The 26,213-nt window shown below is 42.9% G+C and overlaps 2 protein-coding genes across 2 annotated transcripts in view; one reads left to right on the plus strand and one right to left on the minus strand.

Annotated features, from left to right (window-relative positions):
* Positions 1-21,585, plus strand: part of smtnb (smoothelin b) — a 47,533-nt gene extending 25,948 nt beyond the window's left edge. The window contains exons 7-19 of the mRNA XM_053325834.1: positions 969-1,669; positions 2,765-2,816; positions 3,905-4,504; positions 6,808-6,881; positions 13,879-14,064; positions 14,331-14,406; positions 15,409-15,585; positions 15,849-15,911; positions 16,015-16,102; positions 16,194-16,364; positions 16,456-16,582; positions 16,769-16,920; positions 19,839-21,585. Coding sequence (XP_053181809.1) covers positions 969-1,669; positions 2,765-2,816; positions 3,905-4,504; positions 6,808-6,881; positions 13,879-14,064; positions 14,331-14,406; positions 15,409-15,585; positions 15,849-15,911; positions 16,015-16,102; positions 16,194-16,364; positions 16,456-16,582; positions 16,769-16,920; positions 19,839-19,992 — 2,621 coding nt within the window. The 3' untranslated portion in view covers positions 19,993-21,585. The remainder of the gene's footprint in view (positions 1-968; positions 1,670-2,764; positions 2,817-3,904; positions 4,505-6,807; positions 6,882-13,878; positions 14,065-14,330; positions 14,407-15,408; positions 15,586-15,848; positions 15,912-16,014; positions 16,103-16,193; positions 16,365-16,455; positions 16,583-16,768; positions 16,921-19,838) is intronic.
* A 158-nt stretch (positions 21,586-21,743) lies between these two features.
* selenom (selenoprotein M) lies at positions 21,744-25,636 on the minus strand. Its single transcript, XM_053325694.1, has 5 exons — positions 25,474-25,636; positions 24,690-24,725; positions 24,450-24,484; positions 24,271-24,349; positions 21,744-22,561 (listed from the first exon to the last, which is right to left on the minus strand). The coding sequence occupies exons 1-5, from the start codon at positions 25,567-25,569 to the stop codon at positions 22,334-22,336; spliced, it is 474 nt and encodes a 157-aa protein (XP_053181669.1). The 5' UTR covers positions 25,570-25,636; the 3' UTR covers positions 21,744-22,333.
* Positions 25,637-26,213: the final 577 nt, after the last annotated feature.

Consider the following 26,213-nt stretch of genomic DNA (forward strand, 5'->3'; position numbering starts at 1 on the left):
CAACTTGCTGCAATTCATAAATTGATTGTGAACAGTGTGTTGAACATCTTCTTTGGAGGCTGTGTTACGCATAACGAGTAAAGAACAATCCGTTGCTTTAAATTAAGCTGTGAATGTCCACCTTTGATCTTGGCTTGCTGAACGTTGGACGGGATTGCTGCGGCTGTCCCCAGTCAGACTGCAATCCCTCTTTGATTTGGTTTGTAAATGACAGGCGCACATACTCGGTGAACCCTATTTGGTTGCAGAATTGGTTTAAGCACAGGTCATACTGAAGTGATTTCATGCCTCGGTGCATACGTGTGATGTGGGAACCCGATACACTTTTGGTTTGCTCTATTTTCCTTATCTGCGGTACGTACACAACCTCAGATATTCCATCACAGAGAGCACCATGAGGGTGTTAGAGGTAGAGACTATCACAGGGGAGGATGTGGGCGCCGCTGTGTTGTTTGGAGTGTGGTTTCCTGCGGAGAGAAGTAGCAGTGAAGGAACTTGAATGGAGGAGAGGGGAAGTACTTGTCCCGGTCTCTATTTCACCCCCACTTCCTCCTTGACTTCTTGTACTTGCTTACCACCTATGGCTGTGCCACATGCTCTGTCTCTCCACTTATGACCCCTCCTTCTCCTTTACGCACATCCACCAACACAATCTCACAAATCTTGCTCAGGAACTGAGGCCAGTCTGGAGGAAATTCCTATATCCCCTCATGTCTCCACGTGCCTCCTCTGTGATCCCAAGTGAGATTTTCTAGCCAGGCCTCTCTTGGGGCTCCAGGACCCATGGAAGTATTTCATTTCCTTGTTTTCAATCTCTAACGTCACTTACTGCTTCTTCCTTTACTCACATTTAGCAACACTTTGATTAATTTAGTTCACTGCTGATGGAAAACAACTAAAAGAATGACAACTGGCGGTCATAGTTTAGTGTAAATTGCTCATCTTACAATAGTTTTTTTCTGTTTCAGGTTCCAACTCAGGCATGGTGTTGGTTCTGGACCACCTGGCGAAGGATGATGACTCTGGACCTCTGCTCATTCAGCCCCAGAGAGAAGCTGTGACAGTAGAGCCTGACCTGGTCTTGTCACACCGTCAAAGGTCAGACTCCACAGCTTCAGACCGCAGTGGGACCTCAGTGAATTCCAGGTACAATCTGGATTCTGTGGCCCCAGAGAAGAGTCTGGGCTCGGCCTACAGAGCCCGGCTGGACTCTGGAGCCTCAGACAGGAGCCACGGTTCCTCCCATCGCAGCCGGCTAGACTCTGGGGCATCAGAGCGCAGCATCAGCTCCCAGTCCTACGTCAGGCAGAGATTGGGCTCAGATGTCTCAGATTCTGGTGTCAGAGTCCGTTTGGGCTCTGGGGCTTCAGACAGTGTTGGGCTGTTGTCAAGAAAACGAACGGACTCAGGGACATCCGACCAAAGTGTGAGTATGTCCTCTGAAGACAGGGGTCCAGCGGAGGAAGTGGAGGCAGTCACGAGTGGCTCAGCTTACAGCACAGATTCAGAAAGCGATAGCAGAAACCAGGGTCCAACCGGCCTCAAGGCTCAGTCCAGCAAGGACTGCATCACCAACCAGGATCAGCAGGATGGGGCTGTCTTATCTCTCAAAGATCCTGAAAAGATTTTGCTCAATGGCAAGGGGAAAAACGACTTTCTGAAACAAAAGGTAATGTGACTAAGTATGAAAATGATCAAGGTTTGACCATATCTCAACTCGTCTCACAATACCAGACAATCAGAGATCTCCATCCACTGCAGTCTGGAGAGTTCTAACTGCATGGTAGTTATTTGAACTGTATGTCACTGCCCTAATATGAAGGTGTGCACTAAAGACTTTGGCTTAGTTCTAAAATGAAGTTTTTTTTATTAAACATCGAAGCTCATTAATTTGTTTTTCTTTTAATTTTCCACTCATCTGTATGTATGGGCCAGCTGGATAGCAACATTTACAAGAGTTTTATCAAAACTGCCCCACTAGAGTGGGGTGTTGAGCCACATAGCACCAGTCACATACTCCTACAGTCCAATCTCTCCCTTTCTTTCCCGACACTCCATGACACCCACGTCACATTGGCATCCATAAACACACAATACCGAGCTTGTTTTAGGTGTTGTTTAACTCTTGTTACTTGGCGACACAAACAAACTATGCACCTGGGTGTCTCTGTTTCACCTCAGCGGCATGTCAGCCTCACCTGCTGTCAGAGAGGGATAGACAGTGTTATGGGCCAGAGACTCTGTTTCTTTTCATCCTCCAGCACAGAGCACAAAACACACAGAGAGCTGCTCATACTGCACTCACTGTTAAGTAATAGCTCGCATTTTTTGGGCTCAGGTCACCATGACGCCATCGTGTCGTTCCTCTAAACGTGTTTACCCAAAGCTGGCCCCGAGTTTCTTTTATTGTTCCCTGCTATATACGCCGATGCTCAGTCTTCTGAAAGTAATGTAAACACTCTGGGGCCCATCATGGCCTCTCTTCCAAAAAAAGAACAGAGGCCCACTGCTTTACTCCAAACACAAATGTTACATAATGAAAACACCAGCCGTCGATTCTGTATTTAGGGTTGTGTGTGTGTGTGTGGTTGTCATCACAGCCATCCATGCAGACACCTGCCCCTCATGAATGTGCATTGCTGCCCTGTTAAACATGGAGCTCTGTAGTTGTCAATCCACACAGAGTGCATTTTAACCCCTTATCTCCTGTACTTCCTCTACTGATCATTCTGTCATGTTTAATTGTTATTTTTTCCTTTCTTAGATAACAGTTAACAGCGATCTGCCCCTCACTCATGACAAGGCAAAGGATTCTGGTAAGAATCTATTACAGGTGTATTAGAGCTGAATTTTTGATATTATCATTTAACAATTTTGATAGTTATTTATATTTATTACGAAAAACATCACAAATTTCAGTCAAAGGAGAGGGTTTCCTGCTTTTCTCATTTTTTTAATCATTATTGACTGACGATTGGGTTTGGGACTGTTGATTTGACAAAAAAAAACCCACATCATTAATATGGTACCTTGGGCTCTAGAAAATTGAGATGGGCATTTGTTTTTACTATTTTCTGGTGTTTTATAGACTAGTTACATGTACAAAAAAAACAACCAAAAAATGAAAAGGGTCTCATTTGGCAACAAATTGAGACCCTTTTCATTGTATTTCAGTGTATGACTTTATATAAAGACTCAGAGGACAGATTTATTTGGTTTAGTTTATGGACTGTTCATTGCATTTGTTATCTTGCTTAGGGGAACTTTAGAGTGTGTGATAATATCACACCAGATGGTTCATAGCATGGAGGACTTCATTGTCTGGAAACAAGACCGTATAGGGCCAATCACAGGAGAGACAGCTGTTATAGTATGCACTGTTTTCTTTCTTTCTACCAGACAGTTCCCTCTGCTGCGTCCACTGTACTATAAACTATGGTTTTCTCATTGAGCAGCACATCTTTTTTTCCATTGAGCATGACCTCATTGAAAATCTCTTCTAATCACTTGCATTTTTTTCCATTTTGAGTTTCTGTGCCAAAGCATGAGCTTTGTACACATTATCTGGCAATAGTAAGGATTAGAGAATGTAAAAAAATTGACGAGTAGAAGAAACATGTCCTGAAAAGTCCAAAAAAATAGAAACTAAAATAAGCTGAAGTGGGGGAGGTTAAGTCAGGCAAAATAAAGGGAGTGGAAAAAAAACCTAGAGAGAGGAGAAAAAGAGGAATGGGATTTGTGGAGGGCTTTCGCAGGGGAGGAGGAGAAGAGCAGGATGAGAGCAAGGTATTAACCACAGAAGTGTGCAAAATTCAGCCTGAATAGTTGAAAGGATCTGGGCTTTTGAGTTATTTTGAGAGCTATTCTGTGATTTCACCTCCCCTCCTGAATTATGTCTTTACAGCACCTGAGAAGAAAGATGTTAAAGTGGAACAATTCAACCGTACCAACTCTGTACGGGATCGGATGCGCAAGTTCACAGAGCCCAGTCAGAGCCTAAATGTCCCAGCTTTGAAGAAAACTCCCCAGAGGAACGGGGCCGCCTCCAGCAGCGGCGGCCAGACGAGTCTCTCCAGATCTACTGAGCTGTTTACACAAACAGCAGCATCACTGAGAACATCTGGAGACAGGCCAGCAAAGCCACGTGTGGACTTCACATCTCACACCTCTGGAAGTGCATCCCAGAGTCAGGCCACACCTCAGCCAAGGGGTCTGGCTAACAAACCTCTGTCTTCAGTTAGCCAATCCCAGAACTCCATGGGCGGGACAAGGCATCCAGCTGAAAAGGATGTGCACGCCTCCAGTAACTCAAAGGAAGACAGGACCCCAGGGAGAGCAGCTGGACAGCAGGTCACCCAGGGAGAGGCAGACCCTGACATGAAGACTTTCCTTACCATCGAGATAAAGGATGGGCGCACCACCACATCCTCCCCCAGGACCAACATTGTACCCATCACCACCATGACACCACGCATCACAACTAACACTATGGGGCAGAGAGCAGGTAGGAGCATCAACAGCAACAGGAAGCGGTCATGCTGTAGCTCACTCAGTGTTCAATTAACCTGCTGAGCATGAGCAAAATGTTGTAATGTTTTAAATGAGAATTTAAATGTGAAAATGAACACTAATTTCTTGTGTTTAGTTGATTTTAACCTCTCAATGCACTGTGTGTTTTTTTACGGTGAAACTTCATTATATCAACTTTGGCGGTTATGAATCTTAGTTTAGCTACTTTATGTTTTTGCTATAAAATCAGTATCAATCCTTAGATCACACTGGAATCCCAGTCATTGTGGGAGGTGACCGGCACCAAGGAATTGGTTACAAGTGGTGGGATGATGACAAAGGTTTTTGTCAGACTATGCACAAGCAAGAAAAGCGTGGTGAGGATAGATGTTAGGGTTGAATATGAAGCAGCATGGTTGTTCTAAAGGGTATTTGTTATGGAGTGGGCATGTAGCTGCAGTGTGGAGGGGGTGAGGTCATTAGTCAACAGTAGAGAGTATATTAGGACAAAGGAAACAACAGCTGGCTGTCTCAGGCCAGACTGAATAGTGTTACTGTATTATAGTGCAATTGAATAAGCCTGTTAACCCAGTGCTTTGTGAGAAACATGCTGTAAAAATTACAATTTATCCCAGACGCTTTAGTAAGATCATAAATCAAGACATTTTGGAGGGGGTGGGGTGGTGATCTGGTGGTTCAGTGATGGAGCGCTGTGACTACAGATGCATATATTATCTCATGTAAACTCTCCATGTTTCATTTTCTCTGTACCAACCTCTGTAAAGTAAATCTACTCATATTTACCTGGTTAATTTCTCGCCATGCTGCTCCATGCTAACACTTTCGGATGCACTGTGTTGAATATTAATACCTGATAAGTATTCAACTGGTAGAGCTAATAATTGTTAGACGTCTTGTCCATATCTTGAAGTTTCCTTGAGCGAGACACTGAAACCTAAAGTACCGGTAATCCCAATATACTGTATGTGTTCGCAAAAAAACACGGTTCATTTGCAACTGCCAAATAAATATGTAATGTCTCAAAGCTGGGAGAATATATGGGATGCAGATTTAAATGATGAGCAGTACATACATATAACTTATATTATAAAAACAAAATAACAAAAAAAAAAGTTAGTTATAAGTTCCAGTGGTGGATGAAAAAAGGTAGAAAATTGTATCATAATGCAGGAGATGAAACATGATTACTCATTTGAAATACTTAAAGGTACCGGTATTTAATTTAAATAATTTTTAAATACGACTATATAGAATGTGCATAAGTTTTACAGAACCGCATCAAGTGTTCGACTGGGAATACATTGATGATCAGAGTTTCTGTATTCTCTCATAAACACGTTGAGCAGCAGGTGATTCTCTCAAAAACGCAAATTTCCTGTAATATCATGTGCACACTGTACATAGAGTACATACAATCTGTACAAGCAAGAGCTCACTAATGCATACAAAAAAAACGTGAGTAACATCAAACTCTGTCCGTTTCAGAAGCAAAGCTGCTTCAGCTGCTGTTACAGTCTGTCCAAACAAGATGTCTCAGGTTTTAGCTCTTCCCAGCAATCGAGACCTCCAACCCAAACAGTTTATTTAAGACTTGGGCTGGACCTGTGCGATTCTGTTACAGTCTCTTCACCCCTTACACCCCCCCACCATTAGGACACATTTTGGCAGCCCCACTGTGCTCCTTCACAAGGGTCACACGGATTCTTTTCAGCTCAATTTGCTTTAATGGTCTTGGGCTCCTTTTTTGGGAACCTAACTGTCTCCCACTGACTGAGAGCAGGCTATAATTGTGTCTCCGGGTCCCCTCAAAAGCACCTATGGAGTCTTAAATGTACACTGTGCTGCACTGGTGCGCATCAATCCTGTATTTTACGATATAGCTTTTATGCATGTGTGTAAGTGGAGGGAAGAGGAGGCAGCAGGTCACATGGGAATGCGTGTGTATACTCATGGCGATGAAGAAGGCTGTTTATGTTAAAGGTGGCGTCATCTACAATTTCTTGTCTCTCAAATTAGACGTGTCCATATTGTTTATGACACTGTTGCAGCTTATGTAACTGACTAATGGCTACCACTAACACAGTGCAGGACCATGCACACATCTAAACAGTACAGATACATACAGTATGGATACCACAGCCTTCCTTGGGCCTCTGGAGTTGTATCCTCTTCCAACCCAACCTAACTGTTGACTTAATCCACCTGAATTTAATGTTATATGAGATGTATTCTCTGTTTTACATCTGTGTAAATCTATCTTGTCTGTGTCTGTTTCAGAGTTGACCCTCGGCCTCAGAGCGACACCGTTTAAGATCTCCACATCTAGCCTCTCCTCCGGATCCTCCATCAAGGTATGATCTGTCTCTGGAAAGTATTTTTTTGCGGAAACGATCACAACACTGAGTCTCTGCAGAACTTGTCAAACACACATTAAAACATGTTTCCTGGGCCTTCGAGCAGAAGATTAACGCTTTGTTTTCGATTGAATTCCTCTGCATTTTTGCTGTGTCCCCATCATAGCAATCACCTATAAAGGCCTGAAAAACATGCGAGCTGGGACAGTGAAAGAAAGAGTGAGAGGAAAAGAGGAGAGGAGGGAAGAACAGTGTTTAACAAACACAGAGTGGGTAGCCAGTCACATCTGTCCTTGTAGGGTATGTGAAGGAGAGAGAGGAGGAGAGGGGAGGTGCTCCGGGCATTCCTCCTTTCCTCTTGACAGGCAGTGCCCACTGAGATTCATCTGTTAAATGTTCCTTAAATCACACCTGTCTGTCTTCATCTGTCTGATTTCTGTCCAGCTGAATTAAAACATATGTTGACACAAGCTCTTCATCACATCTCATCTTGGGGTGGTCTCAAGCCTCAAGATGCAACCCTGCTGCATACCCTGAATGTCTGAGAGAGATCAGAGTAAGTGACTGCTGTCAGAATGAGCAGTGAGGGAGTACAAACCAATCTCCTTCCAACTATCACAGTGACCTCTTGGCTTTGGGAGAATGGCTAAACTTCCATTTGCCTCATTCCTCAACCTCCTCAGTCCTCCATGAATGGAAGTGCCCTCATGAATGGAGATTGGGGGATTGAGTAGGTAAAGAGAGGAGAAGTGGTGTCCTGTTTACTCTTTAATGGTTGTGTATTCCACCCCCTGTCCGGTAATCTGGTTACGAGATCAGGGACCTGGTTAATTATGGCTGGGAGGAGGCTCCATGAGGCTGCTGGGTGGATTTAAGATGTTGGAATGGGGCTGTCTCCATCATTTAGGTCCTCACAGGGGCAGGTATAAACCAAGATACCACAGCAGTCTTTTATGTAGGAAAAAAGATTTTGCAGCAGGCCAAAGAGGACAAAGATTCTGCAGCAGATGAGGTTTATACTTGACTGAGTGCTGGAGTGCTATTTCAACTTTAACATAACAGCATGCAGGTAACGTCTTTAGTATTAAACATGTTGCATTTTAAATTATAGTAAAGTTATATTCAGCAAAATAAGATTTCTGTCATGTTAAATAGTTTCTTTGCTTTCCAGGACCTCTCAATGTTAACGGCAGTAACCCACCATATATCATATATCACTCACCAATCATTAGTTAAGCCTTACATTTTCACTGCTAACTGTGTTGTTGTTCATAATTGCTGGGGGTGAGGGTTAAGTCACAGACCTTAACACTGGCTGCAAAATGTAGCACACTGGTCATGACCTCATGCTAGCACCGCTAGGCTCTGCAACACATACATTGTTATCCAAACAACTGCATCATCATTGTATAGACGTATAGACATGAATGCTTTCATTGATAAGTCACAAGGCTATGACAATAAGTAAGTCTGCAACGTGTCAGAGCTGATTTTTCTGCTGATCTGCCAGACCTGCTCAAGTTTTACTACACAAACACTGAACTTGAGTGACTTAGCTAATGAGATTGTAAAAACAGCAGCAGTCTTCAGACACTGTTGGTTAGTCTTAACCACGGAGGGGTCGGGGTTACCGTAAGACTGATCCAGGCGACCACCTGTTCTGTTGACTTTCCCCGGTTCAGCAGAAGTTCAAGGTCATGTGATGTGAGGAGCATTCATATTGTTATCAAAATTCCCTTTTTCACATTTTATCATAGCAAGAAGATTGTACAGATGAGCTGAAATAACCTCCTCTGTGTTTATTGCCACTGTAGGTTGTTGTTGTTTATTGACCACAGAGGTCCCTGTCTGGGACTCTGATCTGTTTGGGTGGTCTAGGCCTCTTCTTGGTGGTCTAACCTCAGTATTCACAACCTCCACTTTTTCCTTAGTCAATTCCAGTAAAACATGCTCATGCTGATAGCATCAGCTCTGTGAGCAGGTTACTTCTAAATTACGTTTATTGGACAGTCAACAGAGAGAAATGTTTACATAAATATAGAACTCCAATCCAAAGGATAACTGTTATTTAATTCCTTGTCATTTATTTAAAAAATAAGACTGAGAATGATTAAATTAATTAGTTGAGGTCAAGTTTGTAGTGTTTCAGCACAGTAATGAGAGGACCCTTCAAACATGTGACAGCGGCTGATTATTGATACCTCCTGATCCAAGTGATCGCAGCTGCTCCTCCTCATCTCAGCTGTCCGTCCGTGCCGACCGCTGTGCCTGGCCTTGAAATATAAATGACGCCTTCGTTTTATAACGAGGGTGATGACAGCACAGTCAGTCTCTTTCCTGTAGACATAGAAATTACTACTGGGCCTCAGGTCACACTGGTAAAGAGCTGCAGTGTTAACATAGACACACAGGCATACAGTCAGTGACAGATTGTCTCACAGTCACGGGGCTAAGGACCCCATTGTTAACATACTGCTGATCCATGACACATGCTGTTTACCCGACCAGTTCACATGTGTCACAGATTAAAGTAGGGTCTTGCGGACTGGCGACAAGGCTCTGAAATAATCTGGATGAACCTGCTCAGATTTTGTCAGTTAACCATAATTTTAAAGCCATTTTATTTTATATTTATTGCCAGCTTGAATTGACACATGAAAAGTAAAGGGCATAAAATTTCATCTGATTCACACTTCAACTACCGGTAATAATCAATCATATTCTCATAAACATGCAGAAAACTGTATGTCTATGTCCAGTCTAGTCTGTTTATTTATCTCATTCCCAGCCTTTCTCTTTTTACATCACTCCGCTGTGTTGTGGGTCAGTGCTTTGATGTGTGGTAAAACTACAGCCATGTCCTTCTTGGGTTTTGACCCACTTTCCTCGCTGCCAGTCACATTCTACTTCCTAGAGGCCAAATTCTTCCTGGGAACTGCTATGGTTACCTGTAAATCCCAGCAGAGACCACTGTTGCCCTTTGTAGTATGGCCCTGATTATTTTGATCTTAGATGACTCATGCACTGTGTTTATGTGTTAAGAGTCACTGCATTTCTTTTTAAAGGTACATATATTTACAATTTAAAACCAGTTAAATGCTTGAGATGCAGAATTACAGGTTTATCATATTTGTATAGTCAAGTGTAGCTATATGCTTCTAATTAGATATACAGTACCTTACAGCATTTGATTTCTCTGCATGGGCTGTAATATGCCAATAAATATATGCATATACTGTATGTACTTAAACACCTTACTGTAAGACCTTTGCTTAGACAGAGCAACAGAGATTGTCAGCATACTTTGAGAGCTCATAGTTTAACATAAAAGCACTCAAGGCATCCAGACGAGCAGCTGCTGGACCTGTGCTGCTATGTCAGTAGGCCTACAGCAATAATATCTTGAAAGAGCTGTGATGTCCTTTTCATCATCCTTGGTCAGAGCTGGAGATAACTGGGCCCCAGCTGACCCTCACTGGTCACCCAGTCTGCTTTGTTACAGTCCTAAATACTCCTGTCCTTCATGAACTGATCTCCCCTCTGGAAGTGTGGCTTTAATGGCCGTCATGCAACACAACTGATCCGATTAGCATTTTGTTAGAAAGCAATTTTAAGGGGAGAGAAACAGTAACGTGTAACTCAGCCCAGGCCTAAAGCCACATCTAAACCATTGTTGCCTGCCAATCGAGGTGTGAAGGACAAGGGCTCTAAATAAAAGGAAAGCTGAGAGAGGGAGGGGTGTGTCTTCTAAATTGTTCCAACTGCTATCCCCGTCAGGCCTCTGCTGGTGCCCCAGGACTGACTGGCTCAGTCGAATAATGGGTTGGCCAGAGATAAATAGACATGTGCATGGTACCTGGAAAAAGGGGATGGGGCTACTGCTGCCTTGGAAACAGGATTCCTTGTATGCTCATTGGCTGTCAGGGTGTTTGCTGGGGGTATAAAGAGCGTGCGTTGTTTGGATGGTCTCTGGAAATAGGCGGACAGAGAGGACACCTACTTTCACTTATGAAGGCCACCTTTTTATTTGCCTGCTCCTACATATTAAATTAAAGTTTTGGGCTGCTTAAGAGGATTTAAAGTAAAAAGATTTTGTAATTCTTTGGGGGGAAAGCTGCAGTTTCAGACAACATTGAGTGCAGCTGTCTGGCCATGCCTGGAGTTAACCTGGACTTCCTCCCAGCCTCACAGGCTCCAGAGGTGTTGGGCAGCCCTGATAGTGCTTGTGCTGAGTCCGGCCTGGAGGAAGTGATCGGGGATCTGCTTGCTCAGGAGGTGGAAGATGAAGAGGAGCAGTTTGGCGAGAGGAACTTTGAAGTAACATTGCGCTGTGCAGTGGGGGAGATCCACAGTGACCTGCAGGCCTTTGGAAAGCGAGTGGATGCTCGGCTGGAGGAGGCAACGGCTCACGTAACTCCTCTGGCAGAGACTGTGGCCAGGCTGCAAGAGGAGAACCTGAGACTGAAGATTCAGCAGGAGAGGCTGATGAGGCAAGTGGAGGCTGTGTGCAAGGTATTGGGATTACCTGATGCTTTACTGTATGAGCTGCCCAGCCCAGAAAGCGCACCCTCTTTTCCATGTGAAACCAATTCACCATCTAGTGATTCTCCAGCCTGCACGCCCCAGGACACTGCACTTCAAACTCAACATGATACTCCATTCTGCTCTCCCCAAGATCCTCCATCAGGTGCGCCTGAGGCTACTCCACCTAGCACAAGCCTGGATACACCACCAAGCATACCCCAAGAACCTAAATCAAACCCTCAGGACTTGGACTCCACATCCAATGATTCAAACATACCACAGACTTCAGAGCCTGAGCTGTCACCTGTCCCTCATCCTCCTACATTTGCAACACGCCGCTCCCTCTCTGCTCCCTCTCTGATGGCAAATATTTCTTGCAGCAACAGCACGGTACTGCTCTCCTCTCTGTTAATGGTTCTGATCATGACAACTTTTAATTCAGATAAGCTGCTTCAAATATGGGAATGTCTTTTCTTCCTGTGTTGACAGTACCTGCTGATCAGCTGGCCACGTGTTTTACACACCATGTCAGTGATACTTTGATACTGTTCACTTAAGTGTTGACCTGCTGCTCCACCTCTCATAGCTTTATTTTGGTTTTAATCCCACACTACATTTGAACAAAGCTTGACTATCTCGGCTGTCAATAGGTTTTTATTTATATGGAAGACGACACTGCAGTTTGTCACGGAAGTATTCCAGTCCTTTAACACCATGTGTTTCTGATTGTGTCTTGGCAGGGACTGCATGTGTATGCATGCAGATATGTGTGCTGTTGATGGAGGCAAAAAACGGCCATGCTTTAACCATAATAGAGGCCTGGGCCTATAGTTGGCCATCTTCAAATCATCTGTAATGTTCAATTTTGTCAATACATGAGCTTATTATCAGGTTTTTTTAAGAGCTGTTAATGAAAGGTTTGTACATGTCTGGCTTCCAAACAAAAAAAGATTTACCCCACCCCAATACAAACCCTTTGTGGTGGGCATGTTTGTTCATGCACTGGTTACATTTGAGGGATACTGAGCATTTGCGTCTTTATCTTCAGTTATTCAGCTGGCCAGAGTTGATATTGTCTAATCCTGCAAAGACAGCTGGATCTGCCAATCAGCTGCTCCAGTAAAATATCTCTTAAATGGTAATCCCCTCCACAGATAGATGGCTGCGATAGTCAAGGGTGAACTTGTCTGACCCTTTACCCTTAAATATATGGCTAATATAGACTATTTCACATGGTGAAGACTGCACAAATGGTGAATCAAAATGTTTTCAAGAATTAAACATGACTGGAGCGCTAAGGTTATCTGGGATTTTCTCACCCCCCACACAAACACACACACATTCTCTTACTGCCAGACTATGAGGCCTTGTTTGGCTGCGTTGTGTCCCAAAACATTCCTCGTCGGTCAAGTGCCTCTCAGTCTTGCCTGTCCCATGGGTCAGAACTCTGTGCCCAAAAAACCTTAAAACCTGAGGCCACCCGTGATGACACAGCACTGGCTGTGCTGATCTGACTGGGGCCCTCAGATAGAAGGCTGTGGATAGGGAAAGGGCCAGCTGTCTGAGCTATATATGGACCTGGACTCACTTACAACAAAAGCATTGAAGCCAAAGCAAGAGCCTATAGTAGACTGGCACAGGCCTTCAGCACCATATGAAAATTTAAGAGGTGTTTTCTGTAGGATTTATAGTCTCTCAAAATGTGTTTGTAGATGGCCACTCTTCCTTGAATTACCCATAATGTTATGGTTGTGTTCATGGTGACCTGCTTCCTCCTCAGCAGTGGACATATAGTACACTACACCTCTTTACTCAACCCTCTGCTCCTGCATTAATCAGCCCTTCTGTGGCTTTGGATGTTCTCACAGTTTATATCTGCTAATGCATTGTTCCCATCCAGCTGGAGACATGTACCGTACCTGTCACATTAACTTTAGTTTGCAGCAGCTTGGCGTCAAGTAGACACTCACTCTGTCGGTCATACTTCATGAAATAAGTCAACAGTAACTTGGCAGAGTTGCTCTTGTGCTCATGTACTTACTGTCACCCTATCTGGCTCGGCTGGAAGGTGCAGGGGGATGGAAGAAATGATGAGATATGGTGAGTGGTACAAAAAGAGATTATCAGAGGGAGGGAAAGATGTGAGCTCTGCAACCTACTTCACTCCCCCAGGCCTATTATGGCTACAGTGTGTTTAACAAAAATCCCCCTGTGCTTATTGTGTCCTAAATGTCAGCGAGCTTCAACTTTGTTTTTTTAACCCTCTTCCTTGTCTCATAAGTATACAACTTAGAGCCTGAGCTCCAGGTTAGGAGATTTTTCTTTTAGGAGCACTCGAGCAGCAGTACACATATCCAACTATGGTCACAATTTTGCAATCTCAGACTAATTAATGCCACACTGCATCTTTCTGCATGTCTGTGTATGTGTGCTCTTGCTCATACTGTGTGTGGTTGTGTGTCTTGTGCAGATGGAGACCGAACCAGTTGTGGCATGTGAGCCGGTGTTTTCAGCTGGGCCTTCTGTCCAGGTGGCGTGTCACGCCCCAGCCATCCCCAATGGTTCCACCACCCAAGCCAAACCGGAGGAGCCCTCTGGAAAACTGACAGCTGAACAGCTGGCTGCCATCGAGGATGAAGAGCTCCTTGACAAAATGGTACTTCACACCCAAGTTATGATTCTGGATGAGTTTGATTTCAAAGCACCACTTAGTAGCAAATACATCAGCTTCAGAGTTTGTGTATGAACACTAAATCTTACCAACTGTGTGAGGGTATACTGTATTTAGTCACAGCTCAGATTTGTGTGTTTGTACAATGCTACAATATGTTAGACCCATAAATAGAGCTGTGCCATTTTGTTTTTTTAATGTCTGACCTCTCCTTGTTGCTGTTTTGCTCGTGTTTTTCCACCCTTAAATAGCTTGATGAATCAAAAGACTTTGAAGAGAGGAAGATGATCCGTGCAGCCATGAGAGACCTTCGCAAGAAAAAGAGAGGTAACAGCAAAATGAAAACCAATCTTAAACCTGTTTCTCTGTCAGCATTGACATTCACGTTGTCAAAGGTAGACGCACCACCTCATTAAATTCAAGCTCAAGTCATTAGTGTTCTTCTCTGTCTTTTCTTATACAAATTTTGAAATTAGTTAAGCAATAAGTGAGTCTGCCATTTCCACAATATGTCTATCCACTCTGCCCTCAGAGGCCAAGCTGGGATGTACTCAAGAGGAAATAGGTATGATAGGTTGGTTTGCAGTGTGGTTTAACAACTGATATGTGCCTGCATTTTCTGTTTTTGTTTGTGTGTGCACCATCCTGCCATCGTCAAACCAGCACAATTACTGAACTCTCTAATTTCTGTGGTGGGCGATGCAGGATACGTTGACTGTTATGTTCCCATGCATGAATGTTGATTTTCATGTGTTGAAGTGTCTCACTCACAAGAGCGTGCTGTACCCTCGACACTGAAATGTCCCCTGTCCATGTTTATATTTACCCTCTGTTTCGCAGTAAGCACTCACCATTTCATTAGTCATCTGGTTGAGACAGTTACACACACACACACACACACACACACACACACACACACACACAGATAAAAGCAGGAGGTACCAGCAATCTGTATTCTGGACTTTGCTGAACTTGGTCATATCTTTCCACAAAGGGACGATTGGAGTGTTTGCTGTCTTTTGTTCTGTGATGTTTGTGCAGTGCATATTACATGACAGCTTTGGCTTGGCTGTGAGCCTCCCACATGTGGACGTTTGTTTTCTCAGAGGAATTTTACAGTACTGTGGAAAGAATCCTAAAATGTATCGCCTCGAATTTGGAAGCCCTGTTTTAATCCATCTTTGTGGCAGTCAGATGAGGAGCTGTCAGCTTGTTTGGGGCCTCTTGTCCTCCTCCTCCTCCTCCTCCTCTTTTTCCACTGACATCATCTCTCCACCTTCCTCACCACCTCTCCATCCCTCGTTTCCTCTCCTCTCCTTTCCACCCCAGACCAAAGAGAAAAGGAGCGTGAGACCCGTCTGCAGGAGCTTCGGCAGCAGAGAGAAGAGCGTGCACAGAAAGGTCGCCCAGGGGCCGGGGCGGGAGAGGTGGTGATGAGGAAGGTGGAAAAGGCGGCAGATGGCTCCACCCGCCAAGTCACCAAGACAGACCGCTTTGCACAGTCTGGTAGTTTATTTTCTCTTCTTTCCTGTTCTTTTGTTTTCTTTTTTTGAGCGTTTATTAAACTTGCTTTACAACCTGGATGTAACTGCCACCAATTCTTCCAGTTCCACCCCGACCAATTTACCCCAGACACACAAAAATGGGTGGCAAATCATATCAGTGAAAAAGTGAATCCCTAAAAGGGGATGAAAAATAAATTAGAACACTGACATCAAACTGACCCTATCCAGTATCATAAATAAGTTGAGTTGTTTGTTTGTGTTCAGATGATGGAAGCAGATCAACACGCAGCACTGTCGTCGAGTCTAGTTATGTGCAGAAAACAGACAGTGAGTCACTCTATTTCCATACAATACATATACTTGTTGCTTTTTTCACCAATATCAGTCATATGTCTGTATGTTAATAATAACATGCTTTTATACATTTAAGGAGGGACAGTCCAGTCAAAATCATACAGCTTCAGCTCTTCCACTTCTTCCTCGTCCTCCTCCTCCAACACAAACAAAAAAGTGGGCAGGTGGGTTGTGAAGCATCCACACAGTGTTTACACAAAATTTAAAATCCGAGAATGCTTCCAAGTTAATTTGCTGTACATGTCGTTCCTCCAGTGTGTTTGATCGTGAGGACGATTCGTCGTCTCGCAGCGGTGGCTTGGCTGCTGTTGAGCGGAAGCAGGCGGAGAGGCGCAAGGAGTTGATGAGGGCTCAGACTTTGCCGAAGACCTCTGCCATGCAGGCCCGCAAAGCCATGATAGAGAAGCTGGAGAAGGAGGGAGGCGGGTAAGGATAAACAAAGAGGTAGTGCTACCAAACAAAGAAAAGGACTTGGTCTCAACTTGTAAATATTAACACAAACTTGACTTTTCCGTAGCCCTGGAAACCAAGCGGTCGCCAAGGTAAACAAGGTTCAGCGTTCCACCAGCTTCGGTGTACCCAACGCAAACTCTATCAAGCAGATGCTGCTCGACTGGTGTCGTGCCAAGACCCGCTCATATGAGGTGAGCCAACCGGCCACAGCAACCCACTGTTTGTCCAATGCTCTTCTTTAATGTCAGCCAATAAAGCCGTAGCTGAGCCAGATGATTTCGACGAGATAAGCCAAGATAATATTTCCTACCTTGGGGAATGTTTCCATCACGTTTCTATCAGTACTTTTATATCTATTCTGTTTTTTTCTTTATCAGCATGTGGATATTCAGAATTTTTCATCCAGTTGGAGCAATGGCATGGCATTTTGTGCGCTGGTGCATAATTTCTTCCCTGAATCCTTCGACTACGACTCCCTGAGCCCCAGCAACCGCAGGCAAAACTTTGAGGTGGCCTTCAGCACTGCAGAGTGAGTATAAACACAAAACCTGTTTGTCCCAGTAACATGTGCTCTAACCACATCCGTTTTTGGTGTTGTTGAGTTTTGACTGCTAAATGAGACCATCAGCCATCTTAATTGAAATTTTGGAGAAACCACGTCAACTGCAGTGTACCTGTGTTTTTGTTACGCTTGACAGAGAAAATATGAAGAATATGTGGACCAGTGGACAAATATCCTGAAAGCCTGCAGGGTTAGCTTTCCTTTCAGTCACAGTACACGAAAACCCATGCTGGTGCTGCTCTCTGCCTAAACCAATACATTTCCCTACATTTTGTGCTATACAGATTTTTCCTTCCCTCTCTCATCCCTTTCAATATTTCAGTCTTTTGTAAAATCCACATCCAGTTCTTATTATTATTGCTCTGTAGCAACATCTACTTGAGCCTGAAGTACAGAGATGGGCCCAAAAACACATCAAAGTCGCGTGGCTCCTTGACTGATGTCCGAATGTTAACTTTCCCTGTCTCTCCCAGGTGTACTGATTCCCCCCTCAAGGCTGAGTGAGCCCCATAACTGCTACTACTCTAATTACTCCACTTCTAAACATCCATTCTCCATTTGTCCTCTACTATGAGTAACTGCTGTGATACCCTCCATGTCGTCACTGCTCTAAACCAGAGACCCGTGAGCAAACCCGACCCAAACAACCACCAGGTTAAAAAGTGGACAACTCTCAGCTGCGCCTCCGATTTTTCCCCCCTCCTCTTTACTTCTAATCTTTCCCCTCTACATTTCCTCTTTTTTTTTCGTCTCTGTTGCGTCACATTATTTTCACTTGTGATGACCTCCACCCACCTGTGTGTGCGTGTTCACATGCTCCTAGTAGGATAATGCCCATGCTAATGGTGATGCTGATATTAGTGATTTATATCCTCAACACCCGACTGTCACCAAACCACAGCCGCCATCTTTCCACGTTTGTGTTGCACTATCACTCACTTCCCTGGGCACCCCGACCCTCCCGGCCGTTTGTCTGGCAGTTTATCTGGAATCCCAAAACACACATGCACACACCTTCCTGTTCACCAGTGTGCTTTAAGAGTCACCATGTGATTGTATCTTTGTGTATTTGCAGAATCCTTGTTGTTTTTTTCATCATGTCTTGTGTTTCTGACAGTTCATAGTCATATTGAGATGCTCCAAAGTCTCTTGTCTTAGTGCACAGAAAAAAACAACAAACAAACAAAAAGGCTAAATGAGCATCACCTGACGCTCATTTGACGTTTTGTTATGTATGTTTGTATGTATGTATGTATGTGTGTATGCCACATTCTGTACATATCATGATGTTCATGAAGCATGTTGACTCATGGATGTATTTGTGATCACAGAGAATGTAATGATGTTGTTTATTTTTGTGTCTTTTCTCTCTCTCTCTCTCTGTCTTCTCACCCTGAATCTCATTTGGCTGCTCACTGCTTCATCTGTTTTTCCCCCCCCTCCTTCTTCCTTCCTTTTTATCTCTGTCCTTCTGTTCCTTTCTTCTTCTTATTTGTTCTCCAACCTCGTCCTCTACTTTGTTTCTGTCCGTTCGGTTTTTTCCTACCTCCCCCACCTCTCTCTACCCCTGCCGGGCGCAGGAAACTAGTGGACTGTCCCCAGCTGTTGGATGTGGACGACATGGTGAAGATGCGCGAGCCCGATTGGAAGTGTGTGTACACATACCTGCAGGAGTTCTACAGGGGTCTGGTGACGAAGGGCCTGGTTAAAACCAAAAACTCCTCCTAAAGTCGCACCCCACCTAAAACTGAACCCATGGTGAGAGAGGGGAAAGCCTGTGAAGGAACCTCAGTTTGTTTCTGGTAGACTAAATGGGATTTAGGGTGTGTGTGTGTGTGTGTGTGTGTGTGTGTGTGTGTGTGTGTGTGTGTGTGTCAGAGCGAGTGTGTGTGTGGCTGCATGTTTTAAGCAGCTGAAAGGATTTATATTAAATGTGATGCTTCAGAACTCTGTTGCTTTTGGATGTCCATGTTAATTTGGAGTTACTGAGGTCTGAAGAACCAAACATGGTATGTGTGTGTGTGTGTGTGTGTGGGTGTATGTCTATGTGTGTGTGTGTGTGTGTGGGTGTATGTGTATGTGTGGGTGTGTGTGTATGTGTGTGTGTGTGTGTGTGTGTGTGTGTGTGTGTGTGTGTGTGTGTGCATCTCTGCATAGCCAGACTATGGCCCAGGCAGAAAGCCAGGTCCATCTGCAGCTCAACACTTTAAAAGGAACTACTGTATCACAGCGTTTCAAACAAAGGAGTTAAGAAACAAAGCAGAGAACAGAGGCTGTGTGTTATCCACTGTCTTTTTATTAAGTATGAGTTTACAGGTGTTTATGCCTTTGGCTCGTAAAGCCTTTTAAATATACTCCATAATAGTTAAAGGACAGAATGACCCATGTCTACGGTTTCTACAATAACAAAACAGATTTTATGTTATTGACATTTATTTTCTCGAGCAAGAGGTTTACCTTGGTTCCTGGCACTCAACTCTTTTTTGTGTGTGACGTTTGTGAGGGTTTACAGTATGTGCATATAATGCCACCCTGTGGTCACTCTCTGCATACCTCGAATGTGACGTCTTTCTCCCTTTTATTGAAATACACTTAATTTGTCAAGTTTATTTATAGAGAGCTCTTAAAGGGTTTTCCACAGAGTGGTTTAGGGAAAATAGATTAAAAAAAGAGATAACTCCAACAAGAAGAGAAACATCTTTCCTAACAACCACAGATAAACACATGATAGATGAAGAAATATGAATGATTATAACAATAATATAAACACTGAAATCTGTGAAGGAGAGTATTCCCCTCCCTCCTCCATCTCTGGCCCTCGCCCCTCTTCTCCGTTCATTCTCCTCTTTCTCATACAGACTGTCTCTTTTATGCCTGTTCCTCAGGACCTACGCCAACTGCATGCCTTTGCTGGAAGTGGAAGACATGATGATCATGGGTAATAAACCCGACTCCAAATGTGTCTTCACCTACGTACAGTCTCTGGTCAACCACCTGCGCAGATACGAGATGTCCATGGGTCGGCCCTGTGACCTCTGACCTGTGCTCAGTGAGTGTTCGGCCTCAACGTGGCTTTCAGCACGGGGTTGTAACAAGGCAGCCCCCACACCCCACCCCTCCCCTAAACCAGCCCTCCTCGACTACATCTTCACCTGATGACTGATTCTTCGCTGAACGGCTGGGTCACAGAGTTGCATATCTCCAATGGACAAGCTGGGGATGTGTGTGTTTGTGTGTCAGTTTGCTTATTATCTTTGTTGGCAGTGGTGATGTTAATTCATTGTTTTCGCACATTTTCCAGCAAGAGGGCGCCAAAGTTTTTATAAAAATACCTTTTTAAGCTTTAAAGTTTTAGTACATCAGATTTTTGGGGGTTTTTGTACTCGTACTTCTCTTTGTACTGTAGTATTCAACATGCAGTAACTGTGTCACCATGCAAGTGTGCTGAGAGACACCTCAAGAGATAAGAGAAATATTATTTATAGTATTCCCCTTTTTAAATTATTTATATCTACATTTTTCTCCGCTCCATTTTTGTAACTATAATAATTTCTAAGCATTGCTATTGGTGATTCCAATGAAGAAGAAAAATATATCCTACCATATGATGCATTACTTGGTTTCCACTTTGGTACTTTCTCATTTTTACCAAACTCTGGTTGCTTTAAATATTTTGATTAAGTTATTATTCTCATGTTGATGTCATCAATTAACATTTTACTATTTAATACATGAGCACTGGGATGTTTTTGTTTTTGTTCATTTTTCAAATGGATGCAACCTTCTCTTTGCAGTCCATTGCTGAATACGCTCACCTGTCTGAACTCTATTGAGCTACTGAGATGTTTCAGAAGTTTAAAATTTCCCTCCTCCTGTATTATTGTGTCATGATGCAATTCTGATGACAAAATACTTGCATACACACGTTTTTCATTCAGGTAGAAAAAAAATAATGAGTTGCGATTACAGTCACTCTGTCATACAGCTGAATTGTATCATTACTTGTGTCTTTCAGATGTACAAAAAATGCACAGCACTGCTGCGATCACTGCCTCGCCCTGCCAAACACACTCACACACAGCTGTTTTATTTACGCTTGAGTAGATTCTTTTGGTAATATATCAGTTTTTTAAAAAATGTTGTTAGTGTGTAAATTACACTTTAAAAGTTTTGTTTAAAGTAAGTCAATAAGCTGAAACTACCGCAGTGTGTTGTGAAACAAATTATCACTTTTGGGTCATGTTTCTAGGCCTGATGAAAGCCGGCTTTCAGCTCCATCAGTTACAAGTTTAAAAATGAGCAATTGTGACTGAGCATAACTGCCAATGTATATTTTACAATATGACGCAAAGGAAAATTTTTCAATGAAGATTTTTATTTTCATTTGTACAATTATGGTTCCTTTGTAGAAGATGTGTAAAATTTGATTGATTTAAGATCTTCATGCTATATTTTGTAGATTTACAGAAATTATTTGAGATATTCCACTGCTGCCAATGGAGAAAAGAATACCTTCACAAAGCAGTGAGTGCTGTACATAAGAGCTAAAACACGTCATAATTTCATGTTTCTGTGCACCGCAGTTAAATGTGAATTAACAATTAAACCAATTGGAGAAATTCATTTGTTTGTGGGGGATTATTGCTCTGAATCATCTCATAAAAACACTTAACATTTTCAACACCAGATTATTCTAATTGAGGGCCATAAAGCTGGCTTGGTCCCATTCCGACATGCAATGTACTTGCTGACAGTCTACTAAAGGGCTAAGACACTCTTATTCACTTTTATGGGCTTTCTGCCAAAACTGAATGTCTTCACAGTGTTAAAAGAAATGGACATCAACACGACTACATACTGCAAGGACCAGGGCTGAAATGCATTTTCTTGAAATATTTTATTATTTTCTTCTTTGACAACTCTACGTTGAATCGTCTTGTGTGCATCAGCCCATCCCAGAGGAACATATAGCATCAACCCCAGGCCTGTCATATGATTTTTAGCCTGAGGCTTCATTCAGTTTCAAAGTGGGTAGGAAGCAATCAGACACACAAGCGCTCAAGTGAGGCAAGAATCCTCAAAACAGCTGACACATGATGTCGCAAATCAAACATACACACTTCTAGTCGTAGAAAAAGCACACACAAACCAACCTGTTGGGATATTAGCACTGAAAAAAAGAACAAATAGCAAGAAAATATGTGCAAATTCAGATTGTGGACCTTTTAAAGGTCTTTTGCTGATGCTATGATTTTGTCCTTCCCCAAAGACTGATCCATGATCTGCTAGCCTTGCTGTGAAATTACAAGCATTTCTGCAATAACTAGCTGGTCATGGGCAGTGTTACTGTGAGATTCCTACTTTTCTCCTCTCTGACAAGTTATAGGTCAGTGTGCTTCACCTCAGAGTTGGGATCTGAGGTGTTCTCAGTGGCAAGAGAGGAAGTGGAGGGTTTGTATGCTGGCTCATCTTTGAACGGGCTGTCTTTGGCAGGAGAGAAGCGGAACTCCTCTGGCACCTCGTCCTCAGCTTGAGCCTTCTTGTAGAATCCCAGTTTCCCCAGCAGCTCATTGATCTCTGAGCGGGTCATGTCAGACAAGGCGATCCGCTGTTGAGGAAATACACGGGTTAAAGGATCATTCCTTTTACTGTCATTGTTACTGTTACATTGCTAATGTATTTTGGAAAACCATGGGTTGAAGATTAAATGATTGAAAGGCAAAGTTAAAACTCCCCTAATCAATATTTTTTGTGAACATTGGTGTCGCTCATAGTGATGAACCCAGAGAGAATTGCAAGCTAACCCCGTTCCTCTTAGCTCTACAGAGTGTTATAGCCTGAACTGATTAATGTAGCTTTAAATGACAGTTATGTTTTGGTTAAACACTTGGAATATGATAAAGCAACAATAATTTAAAAAGCTGTCATATAAATATAATATAAATGAATGTCCTTTATGTTATGTTATATTCTGGAATGGATAACACAGAGTTTCCCTCATCTCAGGGTTAACTTACTCTGAGTTTTCCACATAACCCACTTTCTGGAATACCCCCCAGAACAGCTTCACGGGAGCAGACATAAGCAAGAACAAATGTGAGCAAATGCGGCTGTAAGCATAACACATGTGAGCAAGACTCAATACAAGAAACAGGGCAATTTAACTGCATAAACAAACACAGGCATAAGAAAAACAAGTGTAAGATACATGATAACAATAACATTAAGGCAGATCAGGCAACAATACAATTTAACAGCATACATTTGTTTCATCTGGTTTAGTGCTGACAGATTTGGAGACTTATGAGCCATGTTCTTAATTGTCTAGAAAAAGACCTGTACGTGGTAATGTCCCTGATGTGGACTGGTACAGCGTTCCATTCATGTGCCACTTTGAGAAGGCAGATTGACTAAAAGCAGATTTTAGCGGTGCGATAATGCAGTTTCCTCTTGTGACTCCTCTAGTGATCTGATTTGGATTTACTTGTTGCCTAACAAAGCTACTGAGTGGAGGAGGAGCCAGACCATGAATTATTTTGTAGATGAGGCATGTGTTTGCGTATTTTATTAGGTTTTTCCAGCTCAAGACATTATATTTTTCCAGTATGTTGCAGTGGTGAAAGCTATTAGATTTCTTGTTGAGGGTTTTCATGGTTTGTTTATATAATGATTCTAGTGGCCTTAAGGTTGAGCTACTTGCCTGTGACCAACTTGTTAAACAGTAAATTAAGTGTGATATAATGGCATTCATGTACATTGTAGCAGCCTCAGTTGACATGCAATTCCTAATTAATCCCAAAAATTGAGGAGGAATTTCACAGCAATGACTTGAGGGCAGTGTGGAATGGCATGAAAGCCATGACAGGCCAGGATAAGAGGCAAAACAGGCTAATTAATATTGGCGGTTTTACTGAAAATTCACAGCTTGCAAATGCAAGGTGGTGGACGTTGCACAACAGAGACTTTGGCTGGCTGAGCAGGCGAACTTAGGTAGTTAGGTGATGATGATGTAGGCATGTGCCAACAGTGTTTTTGTAATTACTCTTACTCCCAGAAGGGGGAGACAGAAGTCCTGCACTCCAGTTTTAAAGTCTCTGTGTGTTGGTTTTCCACTAAATTCCACCGATATTACTGTGGCTCGAGACAATGAATAGGCTAAAAGCAACACAAAGCTTGTTATAATCAAAATTATCTCAATTTCCTACTAACAAAAAATGGTGCCATCAAGTCGTTTTATAGATTATGATTTTTTCATATAGGTGCTTTAATCTATTGAAAAACAAGACCAGCATTAACATAAACAAATCAAGGACTTACATCCAGTTCTTCATAATAGTGGTTAAGGAGGACAAGCTCAGGGTCGGCCCCAGGTATGTGCTTCATCACCAGGTTATGGCTGAGGTGAAGAGGTCAAGGATTGGCAGACAGACAATGCTGTACGATGTGTTACAAACATACATATTTAGGGACAGTGATGTACTTGAGTCAAAGGATACTAAAGAGGAATATCCTGGACCACGAAGGCTTTGACCTGCAGACAGAAATGAGGATTAATGGCTGGTTTCAGTGACAGATCTGTCTGAGGATTATGTGAAACATTAGATGTTTATGTAAATGTTTTTCCATGAGCAAACACATTTAAGCAGAGATTAGGCTTCAGTCTGCCCCTGACAGTGGCTCTCGGTGTGATCATATTCATTTTGTTTCTGGTGATAACATTACAGAAGGCAACTTACCTCTCTGAGCCTGTTCAGCTGTCATCCACCACACGTCTGAGTAGAGACAAAACATGACATTGAAGAAATTATTATAAGCGGCTCTTGGAAAAAGGGTGATCGTTATAATATTGAAAAAGATTATTTAACTGACATGTTTTGGCTACTAAAACGTGTCTTTCTGCTTACACACAGACACACACAGACACACACACACACAGAGAGAGCTGTTGAGTAACAGCTAATGGGGATCCAAATAAACTAAACTAATTTGGGTTAGCAGGAAGGATGTCTAACCCATTTCTGTAGTCCCTGAGCCTCAGGTGGGCTATTGAGTTACAGGTGTGGCTGACACAACAATAGTATAGGAGATAATATGTTTTTGTTCAGTGATGTTGGCAGGGCGGTGATAGAGTACACCCTGGAGGGAAAACGACATGGTTTCTCACAAAAAGAAGACGAGAGTTTAAGAAACTTAGTACGAAACTTTGGTATGCAACCTGACTGTTCATCTTGAAATAACCTACCACCACCAAGTCATTTTTAGCAGATTTAAACTTAATGAATTAGAAATGGCAGCCTGTATGCTTAATTGGGTACCATGTTGTAAAGGCATGGAGGTTTACAGCTCTTGTCATCCTGCTCACTTAACGCATGCGCCCAACCTTTAGAAGAACACAACGTATGATCCATTCACACATTTACCAAAAACCTGATTCAGAAAATGCACCAATACTATACTCATTAATATCATCCCGCCTATACTTTAAGGCATGAAGCGGACTCTCATGAAGGCTTACTGTACCTCCACCCTAGCTTTCGCCAGCCCGTCCAGTTTCTTCAGATCCACATCGTAGGCCGAGGCGCAGTGAAGGAAGCTGGCCAACACGATCAGCCACATTATTTCTCCCGGTTCCCGACTGCGTACAAGGACTTGCTCGGCACCGGGACCAGTTCACCTGCAGACGTCCGAAGGTAACTGGGCTGAATGGAGGAGGAGGAGAGAGGAGATGTGCAGCTATGTCACGTCCGGATCTCATGCCACGTCAAATTTTCTCTCAGAGGACAAAGGCGTGCAGTGCGCTCATTGGTTATCTGCGAGATTCCCATCAAGATGTAGCCTACATTATGCAAGGTTTAACCTTACACATCTATTAAGGGAGAGGGGTTACTTAATAAAATAGGCGAAATTAATAAATATAGCCTTCTATTGCAGCTGCAGATAGACAGGGCTGTTTTATCTTTAGAAATAGTGATAATAGAAGTAGGCCTATAGACTGGTGCTTTTTTGTGAAGTTTGTGAACCCTTTAGATTGACTTCTACTTCTGTATGAGAGATTATTATGCAAGTATTACAACTAAAAAGACATCAATTAAACAAATGAGAGAACAATCTTAAACTTCTTCATTTATTTATTAGAAGAAGACAAAGAAAAGCTTTAATTACTCAGGGGAAACCAATGAAGAGCAAAATTAAACCTATAGTTATCTAACATTAAGCAGGCAACAAACTTGATGTATAGCTGCACCGACCATCATTTGCCA

Source organism: Scomber japonicus, chromosome 9 (assembly GCF_027409825.1).
Source record: "Scomber japonicus isolate fScoJap1 chromosome 9, fScoJap1.pri, whole genome shotgun sequence".
Lineage (NCBI taxonomy): Eukaryota > Metazoa > Chordata > Actinopteri > Scombriformes > Scombridae > Scomber > Scomber japonicus.